The 27453-nt window shown below is 50.5% G+C and overlaps 2 protein-coding genes across 17 annotated transcripts in view; one reads left to right on the forward strand and one right to left on the reverse strand.

Annotated features, from left to right (window-relative positions):
- The window catches only part of LOC122371419 (F-actin-uncapping protein LRRC16A-like), a 50836-nt gene extending 32322 nt beyond the window's left edge, over window positions 1-18514 (reverse strand). For 3 of the 8 annotated variants that reach the window (XM_043347731.1, XM_043347725.1, XM_043347727.1), the window contains exons 1-17: window positions 17617-17662; window positions 15345-15442; window positions 14943-14993; window positions 11554-11613; window positions 11220-11347; window positions 10275-10443; window positions 9775-9848; window positions 7912-8076; window positions 6312-6406; window positions 5245-5295; window positions 3469-3734; window positions 2995-3176; window positions 2226-2377; window positions 1689-1831; window positions 1234-1349; window positions 633-770; window positions 226-391 (exon numbers count right to left, since the gene is read on the reverse strand). In XM_043347731.1, coding sequence (XP_043203666.1) covers window positions 226-391; window positions 633-770; window positions 1234-1349; window positions 1689-1831; window positions 2226-2377; window positions 2995-3176; window positions 3469-3734; window positions 5245-5295; window positions 6312-6406; window positions 7912-8076; window positions 9775-9848; window positions 10275-10443; window positions 11220-11347; window positions 11554-11613; window positions 14943-14993; window positions 15345-15442; window positions 17617-17656 — 2094 coding nt within the window. In that variant the 5' untranslated portion in view covers window positions 17657-17662. Of the gene's footprint in view, window positions 1-225; window positions 392-632; window positions 771-1233; window positions 1350-1688; window positions 1832-2225; window positions 2378-2994; window positions 3177-3468; window positions 3735-5244; window positions 5296-6311; window positions 6407-7911; window positions 8077-9774; window positions 9849-10274; window positions 10444-11219; window positions 11348-11553; window positions 11614-14942; window positions 14994-15344; window positions 15443-17616; window positions 17663-18051 lie in introns of those variants that run through there. The other 5 variants (XM_043347732.1, XM_043347726.1, XM_043347733.1 and 2 more) reach the window with 3 other exon arrangements.
- A 434-nt stretch (window positions 18515-18948) lies between these two features.
- On the forward strand, window positions 18949-26594 carry LOC122371420 (PSME3-interacting protein-like). Of its 9 annotated transcripts, XM_043347738.1 has the most exons (7): window positions 19005-19061; window positions 20182-20250; window positions 21777-21904; window positions 22287-22385; window positions 24436-24556; window positions 25095-25330; window positions 25647-26594. In XM_043347738.1, exons 3-7 carry the CDS (start codon window positions 21808-21810, stop codon window positions 25898-25900), a joined length of 807 nt encoding a protein of 268 aa, XP_043203673.1. In that variant the 5' UTR covers window positions 19005-19061; window positions 20182-20250; window positions 21777-21807; the 3' UTR covers window positions 25901-26594. The 9 variants fall into 9 exon arrangements, with proteins under 9 accessions (XP_043203671.1, XP_043203670.1, XP_043203669.1 ...); XM_043347736.1 differs by lacking the exon at window positions 20182-20250 and having other exon boundaries at window positions 18949-19061; window positions 21787-21904; XM_043347735.1 differs by lacking the exon at window positions 20182-20250 and having other exon boundaries at window positions 18961-19061.
- Window positions 26595-27453: the final 859 nt, after the last annotated feature.

Here is a 27453-nt window from a genome sequence, read left to right on the forward strand (position 1 = left end):
GCCGCCCGTAGCGGGCCGTCACTTCAGGTCCAACCACTGACCTCCTGTAGCCGGAAGGCCTGGCCGCTGGGCCGGCCGCTCGTTACGCCATATGACACGGGCCGGCCGACCGTACCGCTATATGATACGTTGACAAGGGCCCATCTACTGACCTGTTGTAGCCGGAAGGCCTGGCCGCTGGGCCGGTCGCCCGTTACGCTTTATGGTACGGTCCCGTCTACTGACCTGTTGTAGCCGGAAGGCCTGGCCGCTGGGCCGGCCGCGGGGCGCAGTGTTCCGATGCAGCAGGTCCTGCAAACGGCGCCACACGGCCTCCGTCCGCTCCGGGGACAGCTTCATACAGGGCGTGAGGTCGTGCAGCGGCGCCGGGATGTACTTCAGGGTGTAATTACTGCCGACAGAGGGCAGGATGGTCAGTGTGGGCACCGGCGCTGGGCAGGGATCAGGGCGATTGACATGGAGGCAATTAGGCACAAGTCAGCACATTGCTACACTGACTGAACGCACGGCGGTTTGACGTTATTAATAGTGCACGGAAATGGTGTCTGTTTGAAGATAGCTTGCTCGACGATTGTTAAATGTCGATATTGACAACCCATCCTCGTTCCTCCTGCCATACCCCTGTCTCTTACCACTGGAGTCCGTAGGCGATGTCCGACAGCCCCTGCAGGCTGATGCCGTTCCTGTCCAGACAGATCTGCCGGAGCCGGCAGTTGATCTGCAGAGCCTTGGAGAGGAGCCGCGCGCCCGTGTCGCCCATCAGGTTACCGCTGTGGGAGGGACAGGCGGGTCGGTCACTCACTGTATGTACTATGTATGCACTGAATTAGCACTTCTGGCAGGTCATGTTGTTGACCTCACTCAGAGATGAGACTGGGTGCGTCAGGCCTCAGGGCGTCGAGTAAGGGGAGAATGAATATGGTCCTAGGACGTCCGGTGGTAAATGCTACAGCAGAGTTAGGATTTGGATCTCAGGTCACAGGATGCTGAGACACAGAAAGCGGTAAAAAGAGCCGCTGAAGACAGCGGCTGACAATAGCGACGAAGGCACAAGAACAAAAGAGAGGGTGAAAAAACTAGCAACCCTGGACACTGTCACAAAGAACAGCTGATTCATCCACGGCAGCCATAAAGCAAGTTCTGCTCCACCCTCCTTACACTAATTCGCAGTTGCCGTCCGGCCCCAGGTCCACTACCAATCCACCTCTGCAACGGTCCCCTGACCCACGGTACCTGATGTCGAGCGTCTGCAGACAGCTGTTGCTGCCGAGGGCGTTGAGTAGGCTGTAGAGGTCCGACTTGAGTCGGGAGTCGTTCAGGTGCAGCACCTCCACCATACAGTCGTCCTCCTGTGAGAGGGAGAGGCGGCCAGTGATGTCAGGTCGGGTATGAAACAATCTGGCCAGGGAGAAGGGAGGCACACGTGACAACAGGTCAGGTGTGACACTCTGGTTGGGGAGAAGGGAGCAGCAAAACGTGCTCCCGGCTTTACAGAGAATCTTTAAGAGTCTTTTCCAGCTTTACACAGCCGGGAATCGAACGGCAATGAATCATGCAATGCTTACTAAGACAATAATGTCTTCAGTTTCCACATACAACCAGCAATAACATTTTACAGCACATCTACTGAACGAAGTAATCTGTTCGTCAGGCTGAGTCTCAGCGCTCCGCGGGTGTTAATTTCTCACCTGTATCATTTGCACCACGGCCTCGACCACGTGGTGGACGTGCTTCGACTTGATGTTGACGAGGTTTCGGCCCATCTTTAGGGTGCGAACCGACTTGTTGCGGCTGACGGCCGTCACCACGCCCGAGAGGTCCTGCTCCAGACCTGAATGAAAGAGATGTCACAATCATGTCACAATCACTCCGGGCACTCACGCCGGTAGAGTGTGACCAGGCGTCAGATCGTCATATTAAAAGATGCACACCTAGCACGGAGGTGAGACTATATAGTAAGCTTCCGGTTGGAAACCAACGGCGTGCCGCGTGGGGGTCATCTTTGAGAGAAAACTGTTAATGCTTGTGAACATTCAACGTAAGGCCATTGCAAATATGACAAAAGAAACGCTGAATATATTAAGCGGATAATGCGTGGGCAAACAATGTCTTCCCCTCCTCCTATGACGATAAGCTACGAAAAAGATACCGCTTAGGGGCCACTGCCCGGGTAAGGGCTGACCGAAGTAGGAGAAAGGGTGACACAGGACCGCGCCGCTCCGTACCGTTTTCGCTGATATCCAGCGATGAGACGCATTTGACGCCGTGAATGCACGACTCGAGGACGTGCGCCCCGGTGGATCCCAGTCCGTTGGAGCTGAGGTCCAGCTCCACGTCCTCGGTGGATTCGTTACAGGCCAGGCCCAGCAGCAGGTTCCTGACAGAAGGGGGAGTGTAAGCAAATACCCTTTACAATGGACTCGTTACAGGCCAGGCCTAACAGCAGGTTCCTGACAGAGGGAAGGGGGGGGGGACGTCAGCTGATAGAGGGGTCTGTACACCATATAGTGGATTCGTTACAGGCCAGACCCAGCAGCAGGTTCCTGACGGAAGGAGGAGTGTAAGCAAATATCCTTTACAATGGACTCGTTACAGGCCAGGTCCAGCAGCAGGTTCCTGACGGGGGGGGGGGTGTCAGCTGATACTGCCTGAACACTCGAAAGTGAGCTACAAGCTCACCGTCACCAGAAATAGCCACTTGCTTCCGACAGGACAGGGTAGAAAAGAATCTAGAGAGGTCTAAATATGACATATGTATCAAAATAAAGCAATGGGCAGCAATGCTTTATAATCCACTCACGTTAACCTTAAATTAAAAATCCACTTCAAATAATCAAACAAACGTTTTCACGTTCAGCGCTTTGGTAAAGTTTTGCAAACAACTTCCGGAATGAAATACCATTCCGCCAGAATAGACAGCTTTTCAAAGCACTATAAAGCTGAGCGAAAACACATAAAAAGTTCGTAAATACTTCACGTAAAACTATAACGTACTTGAGAGCCTCGAGCGGCATCCGACATCCGGAACAGTTGAGGTACTTGAGCGCGATGGTGCTAGTGAAGAACTGCTTGAACGACGGCGGAATGTCCTTGGACTTTTTCGTGTTGAAGACGTTCTTGGAGATGTCCAGCCGCGACAGGTTCTGGGTGCAGCCGCGCAGCAGCGCGCCGAATATCTGAAAGGCAGCAGTAAAAACGGTTAGCTGAGGTCCTGCAGTTAACAGCTTTGGAATAACGCGACGGGCATGAATACAAAACAATGAGCACTGACTCCAGTAACTTGAGTGGCGAAACTAGTAACAAGAACTAAACGCATAAATACCGAAGCCGTAACTATACACCGTCACATTGATGTCGCTCGCCAACACGGCGCCTCTCACCAGTCGCACCTTCAGTCTCCCATTCCCTCGCCGCTCCCCATCCACAATCTCATACGCTTCACAGTCACAATCACCCCATCCCTCTCACCGAGTCGAGCAGCAGGTCGCAGGAGCTGACGTTGAGCGACTGCACGGCGTTCGGCTGCGCCAGGAAGTTGTACAGGTTGGTCACCTCCTCCTTCATGTTGTTGCCGCTCAGGTCGAGTGTGGTCAGCGTGGTGGCCATGGTGCGGTTCAGGCTGAGCGCGTGACACAGGTGGTTCACGCCCTTGGCGGTCAGGCCGCAGTGGGAGAAGGCCAGCTGACGGAGCCCCTTGGCGGCGCGGCCCACCGGGCCCGTCAGGTGAGACGCGCCTGGAATGACGGGATGGCGGTCACACAACGCTCTGTGAGGGGACTCGAGCATGGGCAGCTGCTAGGGGCTGTGGGACTAAACCGAGGCTGTGGCAGTCGTCAGCCGGACCCTGAACCTTAGCTGATAAGCGCTAGGCCAGGCCTTAAAGTTGAAAGTAGAAAGCAAGAAATGTTCGAGCAGGTCAGCAGAATGAATAAGCTTTCAGAGTTCCTCGAACCAATAAAAGGGTAATGTAACAGCAAGGGCATCTGCTAATTATCAAGCCAAATAAAGTAAATAAATGCCTTAAACTTAAGCGCTCTTGAAGCAGCATCAATATCACTAAAGGACCGATATAATAATCTATTTTTTTAAATCACGTTAGCAATATGTGAATGGCGAGCTCATTTCGCGTCCTTCAGTTAGATGGATATGAACACTGTTATACCGGTCCTACTGTTACCGTCCACCGTCCCGCGTCAGTTACAGCCGACTCTACACGACACGTACGCCACCACTCCCTGTCAGTAGGCTGTGGGACACCACCTGTACAGTATACACGATATGAGCGGGGATCACTTTAGCTCCATACCCTGGCCAATCCGAGTCAGTCACAGAGCACAGTTACACTTGCTGCCGTACGGAACACACTGGCGGAGCGGACGAGACACGGACACCGACCCACGCACGGGCAAAGGCGGGCGCACAGACGGAATCGTGTGATCAAAATAAGACCGTATTGCCGAATAGATACGGCTTGAGTTACAGCTGTAGCAATTATTATCCGTCTATACGCCCACCTTTGTCGTGCGACCCATCACCGAAGCAGCGACGGACGTAGAACACATAAAAAACGGACCGAGGCGGCGGCACCATGTGTAATAAAAAGGGTGGCACCACGTTCAACATGGTGGTGTGCTTGATTATTGTCACTGCTCGAAGCATGGCTTCTCGTTATTGCGAGCTAGAAAAAGTTTATTTTTACTTCGTTTTAGCATAAGCATTTGAAGAGATGAACAGATCATTGCGTGACAACGTAGAAAGCTAATTAAGTACAGCAACTGACAGTTGCGTCCATCCACTATCCAGTCAACGCAGAATCTTCAGTTTCATGGCATTCATTTCGATCGACTTGCGGCCGTCAAGCGACAGTACAACGGCAGAAGACGTCTAGCGTCAAAGCAGCGGCGCATCTCTTGCTGGCTAGATTTTCAGAAAGCCAGCAGTCAAGCGGCGCAAGACAGACATACGGCTACCGCCACCTCCATCACCACAACCGCCACCGCTGCCGCTACCGCTGTCGCTGGTCTGTGGACATGCAGCACTGGGGCACGAATATATACACAACGTTCAGCTAGCCTGCAGACCGTCTCAGCCAGCCAGACTGCGGGCCAGCGCATCCACGGCCGACGTCCACATACAGCGACACATAGCCCAGAGCGGCCGGGACGGACACAGACGAGCGCATACGATACGACCGGGCAGACTGGCGCTAATGCGTTAAACACGGCGCGGGGAGCGGGTTCAAACCTGGTGGAGTCTCCGCCAGCTTGGCAATGGCCGGTACAAAGTGGGATACACCTAAAACAGAGTGCAAACGGTGCAACAGTGGTCGGAAACGCATCCAACGAGAGACAGAGAATGGGGGAACAAAGTAGAGAGAAATTGGGGAAACAGAGAAACATCTGAAAGGAACGTAGGTTCAAACATCCACGGATGCAATGGGGGTTTGGAGTTGCGCATGGGGTTTGAAATAAGATGCACTTTCAAAAAAACGAGAAACTGCTCAAGATATCAACACCGAAGAAATGTGTAAAGACCGTGCAAGACTCGAGCTATGATATCCACAGCTATATAGTCAATAGTCAATGTTATAGTCAATGTCGTTGACGAATCATAAAAAAGTATTCTGGAGGAGGTCATCCTTGTGACTGAGCCGTTATTGACAACCGGCAATCGGAGTTATCTGTACGCAGAACACTCAATTACTATCTGAACTCTGCGCAAAACAATGTCTAAAAACAGCCAGTGCCGAGAGAAAACCCTCACCCTCAGCAGCTGCCTGCCGGATCAAGCTGGGAGCTTGTCCCTCAGACGTCAGAGGTCAACAACTAGGCATATAGTTGACACAATTGTTGGTTGTGGGTATACGAGGAATACGTTGCGTCACTGATCATAGAGCTGATTAAGTGATTAGCCTGCCTAACTAGTTTCGACTGATGGTTCCCACTTCTACACCCCGACGACATACACCCTCACCAATCAGCAAAAAAATGTCTGCCTAGCCTTCCGGAAAATACTGGCATTTATCAAATCCCAGATCACCCCTATTCCATTTGGGGAGACGACCCTCTTATCTCCGCCCCTCTGGTTACAGCGGGGACACGGCGAGTGTCCAGCTGGTCGCCAGCTGTCGGCAGGGGACACCCGTCTCGGATTTCAGCACGGGGATCTCGGCCCCTCTCCCCCGCTAGGAAGAGGGGAACTCGACGGCTTTCTCCCGCGAATGAAGCCTCCCTACCTCACGGGTTCATTACGGAACTCTCCGTACGGCTGGTACTGGGGTGTCCTGTCAGCACGACTGGGCAAGTACGCACCTTTGTCTTCGATGGGGTTGTGAGAGACGTCCAGCACAGTCAGGAGAGAGCTGGAGTTGGCCAGCAGCGCCATCGACAGCTTGCTCGCGTAGTCGCTGCGGCGGCACGGTCACAGGTCAGGTCAGGGTGACAGGCGGGCGGGAGGTCAGCGAACATGATTCAGGAAAGTCATACAGCAAACAGGGCGTGAAGCGAATTTAATGATGTAATTGGTTATATTTGCTCAGTATGAAGTCAAATAAAGCCATAGGAGTTGCATAGTATAACCTTCTGCAACCCGGCGCCGTCTCTCCTAAATATACCATACCTCCCTTCCCCCTACCCTCTCGACCCCAGCTGTTTCACCTTTATTAACCCGCGCCCTGCTGGGGGGGGGGGGGGTTTGAACACCCCCCTTGTGGTTTTTCGAGAATAGGTATCTCAAAAACGGCGGCGCTCCGCGCCGCCGTTTTTGGTACACCTTATCATACATCAATTCTACACATGTTGTGAAAATTTCAGACCAAGGTCATTTAAGGTCAGGTCACCAGGTCACTTGAAGTGACCTCACCTCATATAAAGTTGCAATGTCTGTCATAGCTACACCGAGTGACCGATCGCTTTGAAACTTTCAGCGATTGCTAAGAGCAATAGCACGTACAAAATGTATAGCTCAGAATTTTGATATCGGTGACCTAAGGTCAGGTCAATTTTGCGACCTCCCCATTATAAGTCAATGGGAGAAAATTGAAATGCGCCTCTTTTGGACGAAGGACATTATAAACACTCCCAAACACTGAATTACAAGTGGTTTAGACACACTGAACATGAAAATGGTGTCCGTGCCCCCTGTTTATGCCATGAGGTCATCTTAGGTCACGAATGGTATCTAACAGTTTTTCGCAAATAACTTTTGATAGAGGCATGCTAGAGCGATGAAAACGCATTAGATGTGTTCAGCTCGACGATACGGGTCGACTGATATGCAACATGACCCTTTCAGGTCAGGTCATGACCTTGACCTGAGGTCAAATTTTCAAGTTGACCTTTCAAGGTCAAGTTATAGTTCATTCGATGCATCTTGACGAGAGGAACATGATGCCGGTAAAAGTAAGCTCGTGCAAGGCTTGGGTCAAAAGTTATTACAGAAAAACTGTTTCCGAAAAAATCGGCTATAATTTTTGCAGTTTAATTTGCCCCCTGCAGGCAAAACCGTTGACGTTAGGTCGAATCTGAGAGGATTACTCAGAAAGGGCGTTAATAGGGCTATCGAATGCGCTTTTCCGCGGCGCTGTAGCTCTATTGGTTTCCGAGTTATGCGTTGGCATCTTGGAAATTGTCGACATTCGACCTGGAAATCGGCGAAATTTTGCCTTCAATGACCTCTGGTGACCTGACCTTTGACCTGACCAAAAAATTGACGGAAGTGATTTCCTCATTATTTTTGACGCTCTTTCGAACGCCGCCTTCCGCGTATCGCTACGTGACCCAGGAGCCGAGTTAGAAGGGGGATGTTCAGACACCCCCCCCCCCCCCCCCCCAGAAGGGCGTGGAAATCCAGGACCCCCAGCCGGGCGCGGGTTAAGAGACGAGCAAAAGCAGTCGAACACGCCCCACTCACGCCTTCAGGCCGGTGTTGTCGAGGTAGACCTCCTCCAGACTGACGGACTTCTTCAGCACGTGCAGCAGCCGCTCGGCGGCCTCGTGGGAGAGCCTCAGGTGAGAGATGCGCAGCTTAGTGAACCACGTGTTGTACTCGAGAGCAGAGATGATGGGCACCAGGTCTCTGCAAGGGGGAGGGGAACGTGAGGGGACGGTAGCATTTGACGATATCGCTGTTATATGGGTCTGTGGTTTCGTCAAATGCGAGATACGAACGCTTCAAAAGAGACATGGCGTTGAAACATAGTTCCGTAATACTAAATGACGCTTATTCTGATATGGACAAACGTCATACACTTTGGTTATTGATGAGCGACACATGAAATAACCAAGCATATTGCTGTGAAGTAAGGAATTGAATCCAATTTCAAAAAGGAAAGTATTCAGTTGTCATCTGGCAACGTCAAAAATAATTTGCGGTGCAGGTTAACTCTAATCGCATCGTTTCAGTGGTGTGTGACGGCTGTTATATACTGCGCTTGGCCATACTGCGCAGACAAGAGCCCTTAATCTAGCCTCCCCGTCAGGAAGCATGACCGAGGGTCAGCGCTAAATATGGACCGTCCTAACCACAGTAACCGGGTATGACCGAGTGTCAGCGCTACAGACACGAACCGCGCTGACCCCAGTTATTACGGCATTTTACGACGTCCGTAAAACGGCACGTCGGCAGCATCCGCCCGGAATTTCCCGTCCGCTCCCAACAGATGGACGGAACGGGCGCACCTACACGACCGTGCCCCGCATACAGCCTAACACGAACACAGCAAAACACCCGGTTATGTTCAATGCCGGCTGATGAATTTATTCGGCACCCTGAAAGACCAGAGTCCAGCTGCGTCTATGGTTTTCGGCCTGTGCTATCGGCCTTCATTCAATAAGCGGGCTGCACAGTAAATTCCAGCCTGGCGATATCGTTTATCGGTCCTTATCGTCGCTGTGCCAATAGGCCACCATCCCACGCAACGATCGGGCACGCCGGCCACGCGGCCCACCGATACCTCTGGTGTGAGCCCGCCGACAGCACCCCACTACCGACTCACCAATACTCCCCTATCTACCCCGCGATATCATACAACTGAGCCCAGTAGTACGAGACCAAAAAAGCACGAAGATATCATAAGCTACCGATCCGACAATATCCCACACCTACACTCACCAATACTGAACCCATGAAAGTTGAAACCGTCTGTGCCCCAGCCACCAGCCCGCTGGTAGCCCAGCATATTCGTCTGATTTTCCGCTGATCTGCCTCTCAACCGATCATCAAGTCATGCCATTACTCCTCCCCCACCAGCCCCCCCCCCTGCCAACCGACATCCCCAGCCCTCCCCCGCCCCCTATCCTCAGACAGTGACACCGGAGACGGCGGCTGTCATCTGACCTCGACCCCGTGTGGTTACTGTATGGCGCCCGGGCCGACCGGCCGCCTATCTCAGCGCAATGTCACACCCTGTGAGTCAGTGGTCGATCATACTCACTGAACCATCGTGTGGCTGCAATTGGGACGGTGGGGACGGGCGAGGGGGAGGTCGAGCGGCGCTAACGGCTGGGGAGGGGCCGGGGAGGGAGGTAAGGGCTGGGGTGGGGTTCCGGGCGGCGCGGCGGGACCTCAAGGCCGTTCAGAGAACCATTGATGGTGAGAACTGGGTGTGATTTTGTCACATAGACCGGTGTCTCATGTAAGGCTTGAGTAAGGCGATAACGTTCTTGTCAGTCTCGGCCCGATCGGCAGTAAAGTTACCCCACATCCCCACCCCGCCGGGGCAGCCAGGGATGGTCGTGCGGCGTGCGGCGTCCGGCGCTGCTCCAGCCGACTTACTTGGGATCGAGATGGTCGAAGTCCTGCAGACTGAGCTCCCGGGAGTCGTGAGACAGGTAGATGGTGTCCACATCCTGTGTTACGGGTCAGTGTCAGAGTCAGTGGTTGAAAACCATAGCACGCTTGCTGGCAGAAAAACCATGTTTTGACCGATAGTGGTCAGGCTACTGAGGTTGATTGTGGATTTGTTGATTAGAATATGCAAAATGTTATACTGGTAACGGGTGCACGCTACGCCGAATGAAACAGACACAGAAACAGACCGTTTAAATGGAAATTAATTGCAGTGTAATTACAAAAAAGAAGATATTTTCAATCCGCCAGCTCAGCACTTGAAACATATAGAAACCCGTTCTATCAGCCTTCATACAAAGCCGCCCTTGTAGGGCCCTATTTCCCTCCCACACCCCGCCCCGCTGTAGAAGTCGCGCTCGCCAGCCCGTCTGCGGAGACAGCCGGGACGTGACGGGGCGGTTCACGGGGCGGGGCGGGTCACCTACCCAGGCCACCTCGTCCCGGTAGGGCAGGTTGTGGTAGTCGCACATGCAGGCGTACTGGGTGGAGAACCCGCCGCACGGCACGGGCTCGCGCGCCTCCACCAGCCGCGCCACCTCGTGCAGTTTCTGCAGCCGGCGGGCCGGCACCACCTCCACCTTCCGAACTATGTGGCTGTGTAGGTGGGCGGGGGAGCCAGGGGGAGCGGGTGTGGGGGGTTAGCCACACGGGGCACTCGGGGTACTGCCGACGGACATCGGCAGTGGAAAACTGTCGCTCGGCCCCCGCCGCGCCGTCGAGATCAGCCAGCAATGTCACTGCGCTCGATATCGGGAATCAAAGTTGATGCATTTGTTGCCAGGATGACCAGACTAGCGACATTAGGTCGCCAGCCATTCATTTTTATCAGTTTTAGATCATCGGGGGGCTTGACAAAGTTACTGGTGAAACAACTCGTTCATGCAGCAACACTGGAATCGATGACTGGCTGATCTCGAAGGCAGCAGACCGTGACGACCTCGGGCCTCCGGCGCCGGCGGGAAGTGACAGACCACAAGCCACAAACACCGCAAATCCCGCACGCACCAGAGGTGTAGAGCACGCGGGACAAAAGGACGACGACACGATCAAAATCACATTGCCCGAACACTACAGCACGGCAATCGAATACCCAAAACACGGCACACCGCAAACCACGCGACCGGAACCATTGGTAAAACATCACGCAATACGGGCGGGTTGTCACCAATCGCAGATATTACTACAAAAATACAAAACCCCACACGTCAGCACCGAGTCGCGGCAAGGGCTGCGTGAAATCCTACTCTATCGCTCAAGCGTAAAATCCTCAAAATCGGGGATATCAAGACATGGGTACCAGGAAGGAGTGACCCGCACACCTTCCCACAACACGAGTGCCAGCACAGGGAGACGGAAGAGTACCTACTCACCTGAGTGGCACCGTGGGGAACACGTTCTTGATGGAGACGCCCAGGTTGGTGATCATGGCGTCGATCTCGTTGTGCCGCTCGTCAGCCGGGATGAACGTGTAGCGCTTGTCATTCACCACCAGACAAAACTGCGCGGCACGACGTGGTCGGGAGTGTTAGGGAGGCTATAAATGACGGATTACGTGGATAACAGCGTACTGGTGTAATGCGGATAACAGCGCTACTGTGTGTAGGGTTCCACCGGTGGACGGTGTAGGCCACTACCGGTCCTAACAGAGTAGCCAATTGTCAGCCATGGTGTCACCGCGGTCCATTCAACCCGCCCTAAACCTACCTCGTTCGGGTGCTTGCTCTCGATGGCCTGAATATCCAGGTAGTGGAAATGATGGTCAATCTGAAAACAGCATCACGAAGCAAGTTGGCTTTCAGAGACAGAATCAATCAGCAGCAGCTTGACATCGATTTTATCCGCCTAGCCACTGACACATGTTTTTAAATTCCTACACTAGAAAGCACGCACTGACCATAGAGATCTTATATACATAGAGATGACACGCCTATGTTAAAGCACTTGATTTCGTGGCGATTCAGTGGGTCTTTTTAAGCAAGGTTTTCTGGGGTGCCATGGCCCGTGACTTGCATTTTGTAAGGATTCGGTCAAGGAGATTGTGTTCACATCCGTTTATTTTTAAGTACAGTTTTTCTTTTTTGTCTAGCTGTGACGCTTTCGAGCGTTATTATTGAAATGATATTAGACATGTTTTAACCTTATGCTCGTATCAGGTACTGCATGTATCATTAACCCTCGCCGTCCGACGGGGGGGGGGGGGGTGGGTGCCGCCTCCCTATAGGGTTTTTTCACGATAGCTCCGAACACGCAGGCGATAGAGAGCTGAAACTTGGCATAGCTGACCTTTGATCCAAGTCGCATCTTGTGACACCAACCGCATTTTCAGGTCAGGTCAGGTCACTGACCTGTGACGTCATATGTGAACCTCTGCACAGTCCTCAGATGTCGCAACTTCGCAACGCCGTCAGTGCCAGAGGAACTTTCACAGGGAGATGAAACTTACAGGATGTAGTATCATCCAGAGGTCTCACAACTTGTACATATATCTCGGATTTTCCCTAAAAATCACATGAGGTCAGGTCGGCCACGTGACCTCACCATTAGGTTTAAGTCAATGGGAAAAATGAAAACTGCTATGTTAGCGCCGAGAACTATCTCAAACTGTCTCCAGCACATGGAATCGTGATTTCTTTCACGCCTTGCAAGGTCCGATGCTTCACTTTTGCATTGTTGACATTGCGTGGCGTCATTTATGGTCACTTGGGTCATTGTTAAAGAAAGCGCGGTTTTGAGGCTCATGATTACATATATAACTGCAATGAAAACCGTAAGACGGTTTGACAAAAGTCAGTTTGTCAGTTTGCCCAGCATGTCTTATTTTCTTGGCCCTATTTTTAATATAATTATTAGCATGAGGCTTACGGTTTTCATTGCAGTTATATACTTGGGTCATTAGAGTTTTTCATCAATAACTCCCCATCAAATTGAGTTAGCGAGTCGGGAAATCCACCAATAAACTCAGGAAGACCTGCCGATTCGAGTAATATGTAACATGACCTCTGTCAACCAGCTTCGTGATCTGGGGGAGCTGACCTGCCCTTGACCCGAGGTCAACACCTCAAGTTGACCTCACCCGAACAAAAAGTATACCATTCGACGCGCCTGAGCGAGGCGAACACGATGATGCCAAAATCGCGGCTCTCCGACCGTTTTTTTGCGAAGTTATGAAAACTGAACCCTGGCCCTTGGTCACTTGACCTGACCTCAAGAGACCTTAAAATCGGGTACCAGTACCTGCGTCTTGTAACGGCGCTCACGCTTGTTTTTTCCGCGACGCTCTAGCTTCATCAGGGGGGGGGGGGGGGCGAAACGGCGAGGGAAATCGTACCAACCAACCCCCCCCCCCCCCCCGGCCGGCGCGTATGTAGAAAACCAATAGGTCCGGCGAATTGAATGGGAACATGCAACATATGTATATTTGAGCTTGCACCGTGCTCAGAAAGGTTCAGAACAGCCGTTTTCACGACGGTTGACCGAAAGCGCCAAACTTGACCAAATCTCAAGGAACCTACCCTGAAAATTCCATGAGCCTGACCCAAATGACCTTAGACCTGTAACCTTTTTTTGGGGGGACCATGTCAGGGGGGCCATAAAACATGCATCGCACAACCCTAGTTAAGAGTAAAGTTGGTTCATGTGCTGACCCTTGGTGACCTGACCTGTGACCTGACATGGTATTATCAGTGACCTCTAATAGCAACATATATACTAGGCAACGTACGCCCTATTTTTGACGTACGTGAAACATTTTATCTTTGACCTGCCCTGTGACGTCATCGGTGACCCCGAGGTCAATGAAATTGGAGTTCCATCGACAAATTTGACAGGGCTATCGAACATCGTTTGAATGTTACGGATCCGTCCAGTAGTTTCGGAGATACGGGAGGGGGGCAAAAAAATGCCCCCCCCCCCCCCCCACCGCGCGGAAGGTGGCCGGGAGGTCCACCGCCTGCCGGGTTGATGAGAGCCTGAATGAGAGAGAATGCTTTTAGGCGAGCTTTTAAGGAATTCAATAAAAACACAAAATGAAATCATGCTACAAATTTCATTGCTTACCTCAGGAATGAAATCAGCCAGGAAAGATCAGCAACATTTTTAACCAGTAAAACGCCTTTTGGGGCGACCAACGGAGCGAGCAAGAGGGTGGGCCTTGGACAAGCGAATTTGCAAGGGACACCTCCAACTAACTTGTGCACTGCACCCTACTAACCGGTCCCTAGCGATGTGCCAAATTTGTGCGCAATCGGCCTAGCCGTTCTCGAGATCTGGAAGCTGCACGTGCACACGTGCAAAATGGGTCACAACTGACTTTTGCACGGCACCCTACTAACTGGTCCCTAACCATGTACCAAATTTCAGCACAATCGGTTCAGCCGTTCTCGAGATCTGGAATCGACCCCTGCACGTGCGCACGTGCAGCAGCACCCCAACTGTGGCACATGGATATGCATTGCCTAGTGGGTGCCTACCTACATACCAACTTTCAGCGCAATCGGCCAAGTAGTTACCAAGATATTGCAACAATTGCAAAACTGACACCTCTTCGTTTTGCACGTGGCACGTGCATAAGCGGTCACCCACATGCATCGAGAATAGTCCAATACTTGGTAGAGGGAATGAAGCTACCCTAGAAAAATCATCGAATGTAAATCGGTCAAGTGGTTGCTGAGATATAAGCCTCGCAAAAGCGTAACCACGGCCGGCCGGCCGCTCATACTCAGAAATTTTCGTTAATCTACGAAAGACTACGCTTCCTTCGCTCGCTACGTAATAATTTCTTCAGACTAACAATGCCTCAGCCATATTGGCACGCTACTGGCTGAAAATAAGTTGCTTAAAAAGACCCACTGAATCGCCACGGTTTTAAGTGCATGTCATCTCTATATGGCACTGACAAGAAGTCCAATATTCATATTCATAGGAGCTTTGGCTACCAGCATCACTACGCATCGATTTTAACAGACGTTAGAATACCGGAAAACCTCGTTCAGACAATCGTCGGATATCCGAAACCGCGGTAGCTTAGACGGTAGTCTCATGTTCTAAGTAGAGTTCCGTGTGAAAAGTGTCGGGGAATCAACTGAACTACTTACCCGGGATGGAACTTTGGCAGTCATGATGAACAAACGACATGCAGAGAACGCCTGGGGGATTGGAACACGAAGTTAGAAATGGTACGTCAAAAGGCCGTTGCAGAGATAGTTACAAGGGTAACACTCGACTAAAGCCGCCAATCCCTTCGACACCCGAAAACCTTCGGACGTTCTCGGCCAATTCGTGTCAAATTCAACTCCTCTGCCAAGCGAACTAGGTAGTCAATTAGCAAGCGATTCCAATTTTAAAATGCACTTTCACTTACATGACGCTAACAGACCATCAGGTTTTACAAACAACTTTCCACTTATACTATTCCTGTTGGTACACTAAACATGACAATATCACACATCTAACTGTATCGAAAACCCAGTCTGTTTCGCCACCGCCTTATAACTCACCAAGACCCGGTTCTCGAACTTGTCCTGTTTCGTTTCCATTCGGACCATGCACTTCATGGATATTTTCACCGACCGGCCCAGACATGACCGGATACTCTCTGCAAGGCGGGCGCAGGTACGTCAGAGCCGCGGTAACTAACCGTCGCCTGCTCCGCGGAAACTGAGAGCGGCACTACAACCTCAGCGCTGTTTAGAATGGGTCACCGACCGACACACACACGCCGGCAGCACGGTAAAGAGCACAGAACAAACAGTGTCCGGCTAGAAACCGCCGCCGGCACCGGCACTCAGCCTTTTCTCTGGTCAGCAGAGGATGGCTCATTTGACGGCGCGATTGGTTTTAGTAGTGTCATTGTCCCAATACCCGAGTGACCAGGTGGGAGACACTAGACATGCGTGTCAGTACCGGACAGTTAATCAGGCAACGGTATTAACGGTCCCACGGAGCTCGTCATGTGATTCAAACCGGCGAGAAACCGGCAGCTCTAGGTGGCCGGTCGTCTGCAGGCGGCCGTGCAGCGTTCCATTAAACTGGAAGGTCGTGCAGGCCGTGAAGCGGTGAGTCACCCGACACCAGCGTGACACCAATCGTGGTGACGGCCGAGGCGTTGGGGGATGTTCCGTACACCACTGCACGCAGGGGGCCCGCTCAGTGAAACACGGGGCGGAAATCACGGTACCAAGAGCCGCGGGGTAGCGCCGGTACCGAGAAACAAGGACGGTGTTTTGGAACAATGTGAAAAGTATCGAGGAAAAATCAGCTGCGAGGGAACAATGCGACAGCGGCGCATGTAAAGCTGTGTGTTCATTGTGAAGGCACTGCTTCTTGTAATTCATGCCAAAAGACTTTTCAAATGCCCGCACCAGCCATTAGTTAATTTCAATGAAACACTCATTGTTTGTAAATTAGCAGCCAAAGCACCAGTTGCTTGTTTTGAAGAAAACAAGCCAAAACCCTACGATAAAAGATGACGAAGAAAAACGCTCAGAGGAGGAAGCACGCACTAGAATCTTTGCCGGCAAGATGTCGGTATCCCGAATCGGTAGACGAGGAGCACGAATAGGGTTAGCTGCCGATCATTATATATCCTACAAAAATATATCCCATTGGATATATTTTTGTAGAGAAACAAAAAATGAACCTTATATTTCCAAAAGGCTACTTATGTATTATAGAACAAGTATGCGTAAAACAAATGAGGGAGCTGACACATCTTCTGATCCAGAGTGCATCTCAACATCCCAGTTTCTAATTTCGCAATCTTCTCGAACTAATTGTTTATATTTCAGTTGAGCATTCATGGCGTGGGGTACGTATTAAATGGAAGCAAACGAACAAAAAAGCTAAGGAGCTGCTTTTATAAAATACGGAGTTCTAATAATTTCTTATAACAGACGGAGTTACCGAGGTAAAAAAAAAGACGAAACTAAGCGTACGTCGTTACCCACATCCTAAGCAATATCGTTCGATCAGAAAGCTCCAAGCGGGCAGAATGTTTGACTGAATGATGATTCACAAGTCGACATTTTGAGATGCGACCGAGCTGACCATCCTAAATGCAGCCACCTGGCCTGTGCTGCGACCACTGACGCTGACACTAGGCTATCTCCGACAGAACGGGCGCTGGAGGGGCTCGAACCGGGAGTTCACGTTCACCACGCATCTACCCGAACGGAAATCGGACACCCCTCGCCTGAGGGGTCCAATACCAGCTTGGCAGTAGCATTTGAGTTCAGAATGAAAAATAAAAAAGTCAACAGCAACTGAAGTAAGCGAGCTGGGAGACTCATGACAGCGACCCGAATGCCCAATGTTTGAGATGTGAGGAGCCAGAGACATGGCCACGAAGGCCGGTACGTTTTGACGGTATCCGGAACGGCCGGACAAGTGGTACGTTTTGACGGTATCCGGAATGGCCGGACAAGATGGTACGTTTTAGCGGTATCCGGAACGGCCGGACAATTTATCGGGGCAACTGAGCTGATCCTGGTAAACAAAACCAAAGCTGTTGGTTAATGGCATGGCTTTCCCAAACGATTAAAATCTTACACCTTCAAAGTTCTACACTAATGCACTTTTAAGTCATGCTGATTCATGTTACTGTGTCCTACTCAGCAGTAAACAAGAGGTAAATGCTCAACAGCTGGGTATGAGTAGAACCCCCTCACTTGACCTGGGAAATTAGGATAGGTTGTCCTTCATTAGAACTCAAACTAGGCATAACTTGATGAGAGCCATGCAGCCCAAAAGCAGCCAATAGAAATTACACACCTGACATCACAAGCTGTCCATTGATCACTTGAAACCACATTGCATGGAACACTAAGACAGAAAACAGAAATGCGTGTTATACAATTTATGACATGTTCTCAGAAAAAAACTTTTTTTGATTATATGACAAGACAACACACACCCAATAAAAACATTATTCTTTGAATAACAAGAGCAACAATGACATAAACCTAGCTTAACTCAAAGGTCACAAGAGACTGAAGAACAAATATATTCATACAGAACAGCTAGGGAATCAGAAAATAAGTGACAGCATGTTGCTATAAACTTATTCACTTTCCCTCCCCCCAAAAGCACATTTTGACAGCAATGAAATGGATGATATTAATGTTTGTAATTATAGTGTGGCTAAGTGTATCAAAGTAGCTAATAATTATTGTTACAACATGGCTGTAGAGATGATAAATATCTTACCATTAAGGTCTCTGGTAAGCACACTTCTGATGGACATGCTTGATCGTACAAATGGATGACGCTGACCAAATCAGAATCTTGAACAGTGGTAAATGCAGGTAGACTTTCAAAGAAAGTTACTATGGGCAGGGGCTTGTATCAAAAATACAGTATTAAATGCACCTTTCATTGAGCTTGTAACTGACCCAATATCTTGAGCTATTAGGTACACTTTCACACAAAAGTAGGCCTCGCTCCCATTAACTCATCACGGTGAACTTGGAAAATGAATTGAAACGAGGTGATGAATCTTGATGGATCACCATAATAAAGGAAACCTCATCTTCCGGTCGTGAACAATGCTTCCATTTTCATTGCTTGAGAGTCACCACATACTTCTTACTAATCGCACAGCAAAGTACACTGAAAACATTCAACAATACACGTCTCAAGGCTCACTCAAACCAAAACGGTTTTGGGCGAAACCACGGTATATAGAGAACTGGCGAAACCAAGCCCGTGCTGGGTATGACTAATACAACAAAATGAGTTATTAGGAACTCAGCTGGCTAGCCTTTTAAAGAAGAAAATGATTTTGATATGAGGGTAATTTTGGGAAATTATCATCTTCTTATTTATAATATTTTGTAAAAATTGATATTTCACCTTGCTCAAAAATAAGTGAAAAGAAAATCTACTCATTTTTTAGGAAACTTTGACAAAAAGGCAGACCGAAATCACAGTAACGTAAGATCAGCTGAGCTGTGATTTCCTAGCTGCCACTCAATACTACACTGAGCAAGGGAGATGGGTTTATTTTAATTTTTAAAGACATTAATGACGCAAAAGGTTCTTTTAAGCCGCACCAAAACTCAATAAAGGTCATTCTTGCGTTATAACTCGGGGAATTTTGACCCTTACACTTAGTGTTTACCATTTTGTGCACATTTCAATCTGCGGTTTTGTTGCATTGTTGACGTCAATGCACTGAGATTTCCCCGCTCTAGCTGGCTGAAAAAGTTATTGAAAACGTATCTATATCACCTACAGTGTGCTTGTTTATGGTTCTTTGTCAGATACCTGATACCTGATACCTGATATTTGGGGATCATTGAAGGCACTAGGATTGCCCGGTGGATCCGTCGTAAAGAGCTCGGGTAGCATTAACAGTCTTATCTATTGTGGAGCGATGAAGGCATAGTTCATCCAGTGCTTGTCCAGCCGGTTCTTGAAAACATTTGTCGATGGCGAGCAGACAACTTCTTCTGGTAGGGCGTTCCAGTCCGACACAACCCGGGTGGCGAAGTGGTTGCGCCGGACGCGGCTGACCGCTGGCTTCTTGGCCACCTTGAGTCGGTGGCCGCGGGTGCGTGTACTTGGGGCGGGCGAGAAGAAGTCGTCCTTGTCCAGGCCGGAGCGTCCGTGCATGATGTTGAACATCGTGATCATATCTCCGCGTCGACGGCGGTACTGGAGGGAGGGAAGTTTAAGACTCTTCAGTCGTTCTTCGTAAGGCAGATGCCGAAGTCCAGGGACAAGGCGCGTAGCCCGTCGCTGAACCCGCTCCACCAGCCTCACGTCGGTCGTGTTGAACGGGCCCCATACTTGATTGCAGTACTCTAGGTGCGGGCGAACCATTGTCTTATACAGCAGAGGAAGTGTCTTGGAATCGATGTGGACGAAGCTGTGCTTGATCAGGCCGAGGGTTCTGTTGGCCTTGCCAATGGCGGTCGCCGCCTGCTCCCTGAATTTAAGCAGTCTGTCCATCTGGACCCCCAAGTCTCTTTCCGTGTCAACAGTCTTCAATGCAGCACCTTCGATCGTGTACTTCGTCCGCACGTTTTGGCTGCCCAGGTGAAGCACTGTGCACTTGGATGGGTTGAACGGCAGCTTCCACTTCCGAGACCAGGCCGCCAGGGCGTCCAAATCCTGCTGGAGCCTTCTGCGGCCGGTCTCGGTGCCCGCTCCGACGTACACCTTCGTGTCATCAGCGAAGAGCTTGCATGCGCTCTCTACGCAGCCAGGTAGGTCGTTGACAAAAGCGATGAAGAGCACTGGTCCCAAAACTGTGCCCTGCGGGATACCGCTGCCGACTGCGACCCAGTCCGAGAAGCTGCCGTTGACAGTGACCCTTTGCTTTCTCTCTGTCAGGAAAGAGCGAAGCCACTCGAGGAGGCGTCCCCTAACGCCCATGTCGTGGAGCTTCTGGAGAAGACGCAGGTGAGGCACCGAATCGAAGGCGCGTCGGAAGTCCAAGTAGGCGACGTCAACCGGCTCGCCCTCCTCCATCAGCCAAGTCCACTCCTCGAGTGTGCTGAGAAGCTGCGTTGCGCAGGAGCGCCCCGGGCGGAACCCGTGCTGGCATTCAGTTAGCTGGCCTGTCACTGTCATGTGCTCGAACAGGGCGTCACGCACGAGCGACTCCAACACTTTCGCCGTCACGGACGTCAGGCTGACGGGACGGTAATTGGAAGGATCGCTACGAGGTCCCTTTTTATAAATGGGGACAACTTGACCTAGCTTCCAATCTCTTGGGACTCTTCCGTCTGCCAAGGAGTGGTTGAAGAGGTCTGTCAAGGGACCACACAGGGGGGCAGCCAGCTCGCGCAACACCCTAGGATGGACTGCGTCAGGGCCTGGTGATGCTGCCGGGCGTAGGTTGCGGAGTTTACCCTCCACTTGCCCCGGCGTCACCCGCAGCTCCTCCAACGTTGGGCCTCCATACTGGGGATTCATTGCTGGAACGTCAGCCGGGTCTTCATCCCAGCAGTACACACTGCTGTAAGCTTCCGCCAGAGCCCTGGCTTTAGCTGCGTCCGTGCACGCCATATCCCCATTCTCAGTGACGAGGTCGTCCACTCTTGTTCTGGTGGTCAGGCGGGAGTGTACATAACGCCAAAATGCCTTCGGGTTTTCTGGCAGGTTCTCCACCAGTTGCCGCTCAAAATTCCTGCGGAGACGTCTAACCAGTCCCTTCAACTGGTTCCTGGTTCGAGAGAATCGGCAGTAGTCCAGGGTATCTTGGGTTAGTAGGTATCTCTTCCACATTCTCTTCTTACGGTTCTGCAGCGTCAGGGCCTCGCGCGTCATGTACAGGTTTCGCTTCCTGCCACCTGGGTGCTGCCTAGGGATGCCGCGCTCGCAGATGCCGTCCAGGACTTCTTGAAACGCTCGGTAGTGTTGGTCAACGGTGCAGCCATCAGAGACAGGCCAGGTCGCCTCTCGCGCCATTTGGACCATCGCCCCATAGTCGCCGCGGTGGAGTGCCGGTTTCAGTGTTGTCACTTGCTCGACTTCAGCGTAACACCGCAGGGTGAACGTCAGGACGACGTGGTCGCTACTGCCGAGTGGCGGATGGCTGCGGAGGTCGAGGACCATGCCTTCCTCGTTGGTCAGCACGAGGTCCAGGACGTGCGGCGTCTGTCCGGGGCGGTATCTCGTTGGGGACAGCACGTGTTGAGTGAGGTAGTGGTCCCTAAAGAGTTCTAGATAACGATAAAGGTTGACAAGGACATTGTGCTAGGTACTGCTAGACCAGCTCAAGCTACTGAGACGCTAGTGTGCCAAAAAGTAAGGTAGTGAATGATTTAGATGTAAAATATGGTCATCAAAAGAACCTGTTTTGTTTTGTAATGGGTAATTGTAATCAATGTTTAGGTATGATACATATGCTAGTGTGACACATTGCAGGCTTCAGCCAGCTAGGGTGCAATGAGCGATGACTCTGTTTTGACGTTTGACCATAGCCGTCCACAGGTGAAGGCTTGACCAGCAGCCATGAGCAGCGGTTTTGTGAGCGAGGCTGAGCTGCAGAAGCAGAGAGAGGCAAGACAAAAGGAGTGGGAGAAAGTACGCACGGAGGACCAGCCGATCGGTGAGCGCCAACAGGCTTATGATCTGATAGCTGGTTTGGTTTCTTTGAACTGCAGGGTGCTACAGTACCTATTGATGTGATTCATTTAAGTAGCCATGTAGTTAAGCATTTACTTTTTTCTAGCTAGGTACTGACCAGAATGCTAGGTACACTACCTAGCCTACCTACCTACTTTGATAACTCTACTCTGAGGTGTAAGCAGCTGTATGAAATAGTTGGTCTTTCTAGTCACAATTGAAATATTGCATTCTAATAGGTATTTGTTTTTAGATTTATATCAGTTTTACATTGAACTATTCTTCTAAGCTCAAGCTTTATGCATATTTAAACAAGTTGTGTTGTTTGTATCTATGACTCATATGGCCTCTGGCACCTTTTTCAGAGGCTCCTGAACCAGAGTATGATCATAGGACATTGTATGACCGTCTTCAGGAGCAGAAAGATAAAAAGCAGGAGGAGTGGGAGGAGTCGAGGAAGTTCAGTAAGTGGGAGGCAAATGATGTGATTACTTGCTGTGATAATAAACCTCCATCAAAAATGTGGCTGCTGGTAGGATGGCACAAACCTTGCTGGGGACAGCTTGTGCAGCTGGTATGACCTTATAGAATGGCATTTTCTTGGCAACTTTTATGGTCATTGCTTTGCATATTGTGTGAACTTTATGACAAAAATAGGCTGCATTTGGCTATATTCTAATCAAATCTATTTCACATTTGGCCTTAGGGTCAGCTGTGGCACCCAACACCTTAGCTATCGCCCTTGGCCCTCCTTGCTGAGGGGCAGTGGGATGGCAACCATTGGTGTAATCCGCGCTCGGTTTTCTCGCGATTGCTCGTACCGGTTAGTGATAAAGAGCTGAACGCTTGCATGCCTGGCCTTTGAAACATTCAAGGTGGATCTTGCTGACATCAGCGTCATCTTTATCCTCGAGTCATGTCAGGCCAATGATCTATGGCGGCATAAGTGAACCTACGTGGTGCACTCCAGAAGTTTTGAGACTTTTTCAGTAGAGACAGTTGTCTGTTGCAGAGAAGCATGAAACTTGTATGACTCTCGAAATGGAACTTCCCGAGTCCAATGCACCTGCTTTAGCGCTCCTGTCACTGCCTGAAGGCCTGCTGATAGGCCTTCAAAGTGAAGGTGCCCAGGGCCTCTGTCACAGCCTCACTTATCTCCTCCACATCCTCCGAAAGACGGCCCCTGAGCTTCCCTGTCAGTCTGGGGAACATCCAGAAGCCAGGGGGCCAGATCAGGACTGTGGGAAGGGATACGGACGGTTTTGACGCACATCTGTGTCAGATAGTTCGTCTCCATGGTGGACTTGTGGGTGTGTGCGCTGTCCTGGTGCAGGAGCCCCTTGCCAGAGTTGAAGAGTTCCGACCTTTTGCGGCGAAATCTCTTTCTCAACTCCCTCAGAACCTTCACGAATCATTCCTTGTTGACAATCTGGCCGTGTAGGGGACCCAGGTTATGAATTTTTTGCCTTTTTGTTCTAAGTAAGGGATTAATTTGAGCTTCCCAGGGGACCTGCGCTGTCTGTCTTTATTGGGTCTGAAGGAGTCAGTGTGTTTTCATTGGACCTTTTGTCTCTTGGTCTCATGATGGTAAAAATACATCCAGCTTTCGTCTCAAGTCACTTGAGAGCCAATTTGCTATGTTTCTCGGGCATTTTTGCCAAGCTAATCCCAAAATTTTATTGCACAGCGACCCTCCAAGTTGTCTTCACATGAACAACCTGACTGTGCTCTACACTGGTCACTGTGACAAGACGCATGCGACTTGCCATGTTCAGGGTGACGCCGTTGCCGTCTTTTGCAACGTAGAAAAACAAAATTACGCAAGTACGTTTATAACAACTGTGGTAAGGACTTGTGAGAACAACAAGTATCTAGCACTGTTCATATGGATTTTACGAGGCCAGTCTCAAAACTTCTGGAGTGGACGACGTATGCACGGTCCAAAAATGTCGCAACTTATCAACGCCCTTTGTGCCAGGGAATGTTTCATTGGGAGATGAAGAAGCAAGCTTATGAGTGACTGAGTCCTTACGTAAGCGTGACAAACACGACGGTCCCTAACTCGCGGCTCTGCCGTCGTTTTCGGCGAAGTTATTGTCAAAAAGGGACCCATACCTTTGGGGCTTTGATCCGACCTCACTGGTCACCACTCGGCCTAATAACTTAGAGTCCGGTACCAATCCCCGCGTGCCGTGACGCTCGTTTTCCGCCAAGCTCTAGCTCAATTAAGGGCAAAAGGATGAGAATGATCACACCAACCCCTCCCGGGTCGGTCGGGGTGCATAGAAGAAAAACGGTAGGTCCAGCGAGAGAAAGGGCTCCTTCCATAATAGTAGCTATCGGTCCTATTTTAAGAATAAAACAATCTTTGAACATGTAGTCTTGACCTGCATAGCACGATTTCATGTTGACGGTTCATCGCCGAATTCACAATTGACGGGATTCGACCTGATGAGCGCTGTGATTTTTAACGTTTCACAAGTCCCAGTATGTCACATTTTCCTGTCGTTTTAGAAAACCAAATAAAGAATCTCGATGAAGATGAGTGCAGCTTTCTTGATCTTGTCGACAAGACAAAAATCGAGCAGCAGTCGAAGATAAACCGAGAGGAAAACAAGGAGCTGGAGGAGTTTAGGTGAGTTACAAGCTAAGGCTTTGAGAGCGAATGAATCAGTGATGCAGCATCCAATTTTTTTTATAGGTCGGCTTGAAAAGCTTAGAATTGTTTGAAAGTTAGCTGCTGATTTGCGTCCCAACTCCCATTGGTTTCGTGCGCTCATGTTTGACTGTGAAATATACCCCGCGTTCGATGTCTCTCGGACGACGAAGATTCTACATCATCCGGCCAATCCCGTTCAAGGTCAGCGGGGGCTCGGCTGCGGCTATGGAACGTGATTGGCCGGACGACTTAGAATCTTCGTCGTTCGAGAGACATCGAACGCGGGGATATACTTTTATGAATTTAGTGCGAAATGTGTTCAAGCGGCCTCTGTCCCCTTTTACACTTTAACTTTTTGGGCACTTTTCGTTTTCAATGGTAAAATTAATGTTTCCGGAACACTGTACTCTGAATTCAGCGTGTTTTAGGAGGTTAGGTTGGGCGGCTTACGCGCTAAACTAAGTATCCCCTGGCCCTAACTGACACGTCTGCCCCGCCCCGCCTGCCGCCTCAGGAAGGCGCAGGCGTCGGCAGAGGAGGCGGCCACAGAACAGCGGCTGAAGGCGGAGGTGCAGCGGCCCTCGGCGCCGCCCGCCGCACGGGCCGCCGCAGCCGGCTCCAAACGCACGCAGAGCCAGCTCATGGCCGGAGTGGTGAAGAAGAAGGCGCGTACCAACTCTGCCGGGGACGCCGCCGAGAAACCCGCACCGGCTGCTGCGTCGGATGCGGCGGAGGGCAAAGGCGATTCCGGTACGCGTAACATGCCTTCGGACGCGGAGCTGATCGGTTGTTTTATTCATTTTCGGTGCTATTCGTATCCTTATTCGTAATCCGGTGCTTTTCGTCATGTTTCTTACGAGATGTCACATTATTGCTATATGACATGTAATAAGTTATGATTTTTAGCGCGTTTTCAATATCAATGGTCTGAATTTAGGTTGAGTTACGGCTAGTTCACTCTCCGAAATGTTTCTTATGGTCACTTCTCAGTAGGTAACTGCCGCAGAGCCTTCCTCGTAGTCTCTTCCGGTCCTCACCGTCAACTCACCGTACTTTATTTCCCCAGAGCCGCCCGTGGGAGCTGATGAGACGACCCCGGTACCCGTGCCGGTGGAGGACGGGGCCGTAGAGTATCCGTCGGCGCTAGAATGTATCGGCGTGCTCCCCGGAGTCGGCGCCTACTCTGACTCCAGCGACTCCGACTCGGATGCCTCGAGCGACATCTCGTGGCCGAAACCGAAGAAAATGGTTGTCAGTTCTGCGAGTACCGCCGAATCACACAAGGGGCACACCAACTGCACGTCAAATTCCAAAGGCTGAGGAGACGACCCAAATATGGTCCCCCCAGTTCGATCGCAGTTTTCTTGCAGGGCGGCATACGGGAATAAGGAGCACTCTGACGGTTGTGTACGGGAAGCACTTGTTTGTAGCGACTACGTGGCGCGTGCGCATTTCCCTCTTTTACCACATCCCTCGTTGGATGTCTTGGTTTGAGGTACTCGTAGGTACCACTGTCAAGTGAAGAAGTAGCCCGTGTCGACGGGGTAAAAAGTGGCAACGGTGTGTCTTATTCCATTAAGTCTGCAGTTCGGTTGTGGATGAAATGAAAGCGCGGACGCATCAGGTCCCGATTAGCCAGCTTGCTCGATAGATAGCTTTTGAGGCAATTTGTGTGCGACTTTGTTGTGTGCGTGTTTGTCGTGTGTTTGCGTAGTTTGTATGCTCTCTTTCGGTGAGTGTGTGGACAGTGGCAGATAAGCTGAGTCCTAGTTGTCTTTGCTGTTGGATGCTGACGTTTTCTTTGTGAACTCTGTGCGATGCTGTTCTGACCCTTGACCGGGCTGTGCACGTTGCGCTGCCGCTCTCGCGCTTCGGTCAGTGCGTAAGCGGGGCCGTCATCGGTCCTGCCTTGAAGTGTGTTAGCAACGCTTCGATATGGTTGCCATGATTATGAACGATTCAGTTCTCTGTTTTGGAATGACACAGGCACATACATGGAATGAGCGTGGGAAAATGTTGGTGGGCGGTGGATATTAAAGCGTCGTTTGAAACATGGAAACTGACTGTCGTGGCTAAATGGCACATGCCAGGTGTCATCTGTAACTAATTAAAGGAAAAGGGCCACCTTCGTGAAATATGAAGATATCGTTGTTTTTCATTTTGACATTATTATTTTTCATTTTCTTTTTAAAACTGGTGCCAGAAGTGCTTAATTCGCGAAAAAGTATTTAAAACTATTTAACATATTGGTACTATGTTGATACTCTCTACGGCACCTACTGTATGATGGCATAGCGATGACGTCACACTCAAGCCAATCAGCGTGCAGAAGACAGACTCGTCGGATTGTGTCAGATAAGCTGATTGGTTAAAGCTGAGCTGGTTGGAGCTGATTGGTAAAAAACCAAAGCCTCGCCGCGGGTGGCTGTATTGTCGGATAAGAACGCATTCCTGGGATAAGGACGCATTCCTGGCGTATTTTCTTTTAAAATTGCCGATAACTACGAATGGAGGCCGAAATCGGCCGTAAGGAGGTAATCGGTTAGGTTTTCGGACACGGGCTACAAGATGGCAATCTCAGTTTCAATCCCCATGTTAAAGGTGGCCCTTTTCCTTTAACACCAGCGCGTATTCGGAAATTGTTTTTTTTTTATTCAACGTTGCTGTTTGTGTAGAACCCGAAGCGATAGGTATCACCCGAATCGAAAGGCACCAGCAATTTCGAAACTCACTGCCTGTTTCAAAGTTCAGATTCCTGAGCACCACCACACACATTCTCTTGAAATGAAATAGGTCTGGCATACACGAACATGGCAGGACCTGACCGAGCGTCCATTTAAACTAGTTAGCTGCCCCATGCTGTACTGAGTTCT

This window comes from Amphibalanus amphitrite, unplaced genomic scaffold, assembly GCF_019059575.1.
Source record: "Amphibalanus amphitrite isolate SeventyFive unplaced genomic scaffold, NRLGWU_Aamphi_draft 001241F_arrow, whole genome shotgun sequence".
Classification (NCBI taxonomy): Eukaryota; Metazoa; Arthropoda; class Thecostraca; order Balanomorpha; family Balanidae; genus Amphibalanus; species Amphibalanus amphitrite.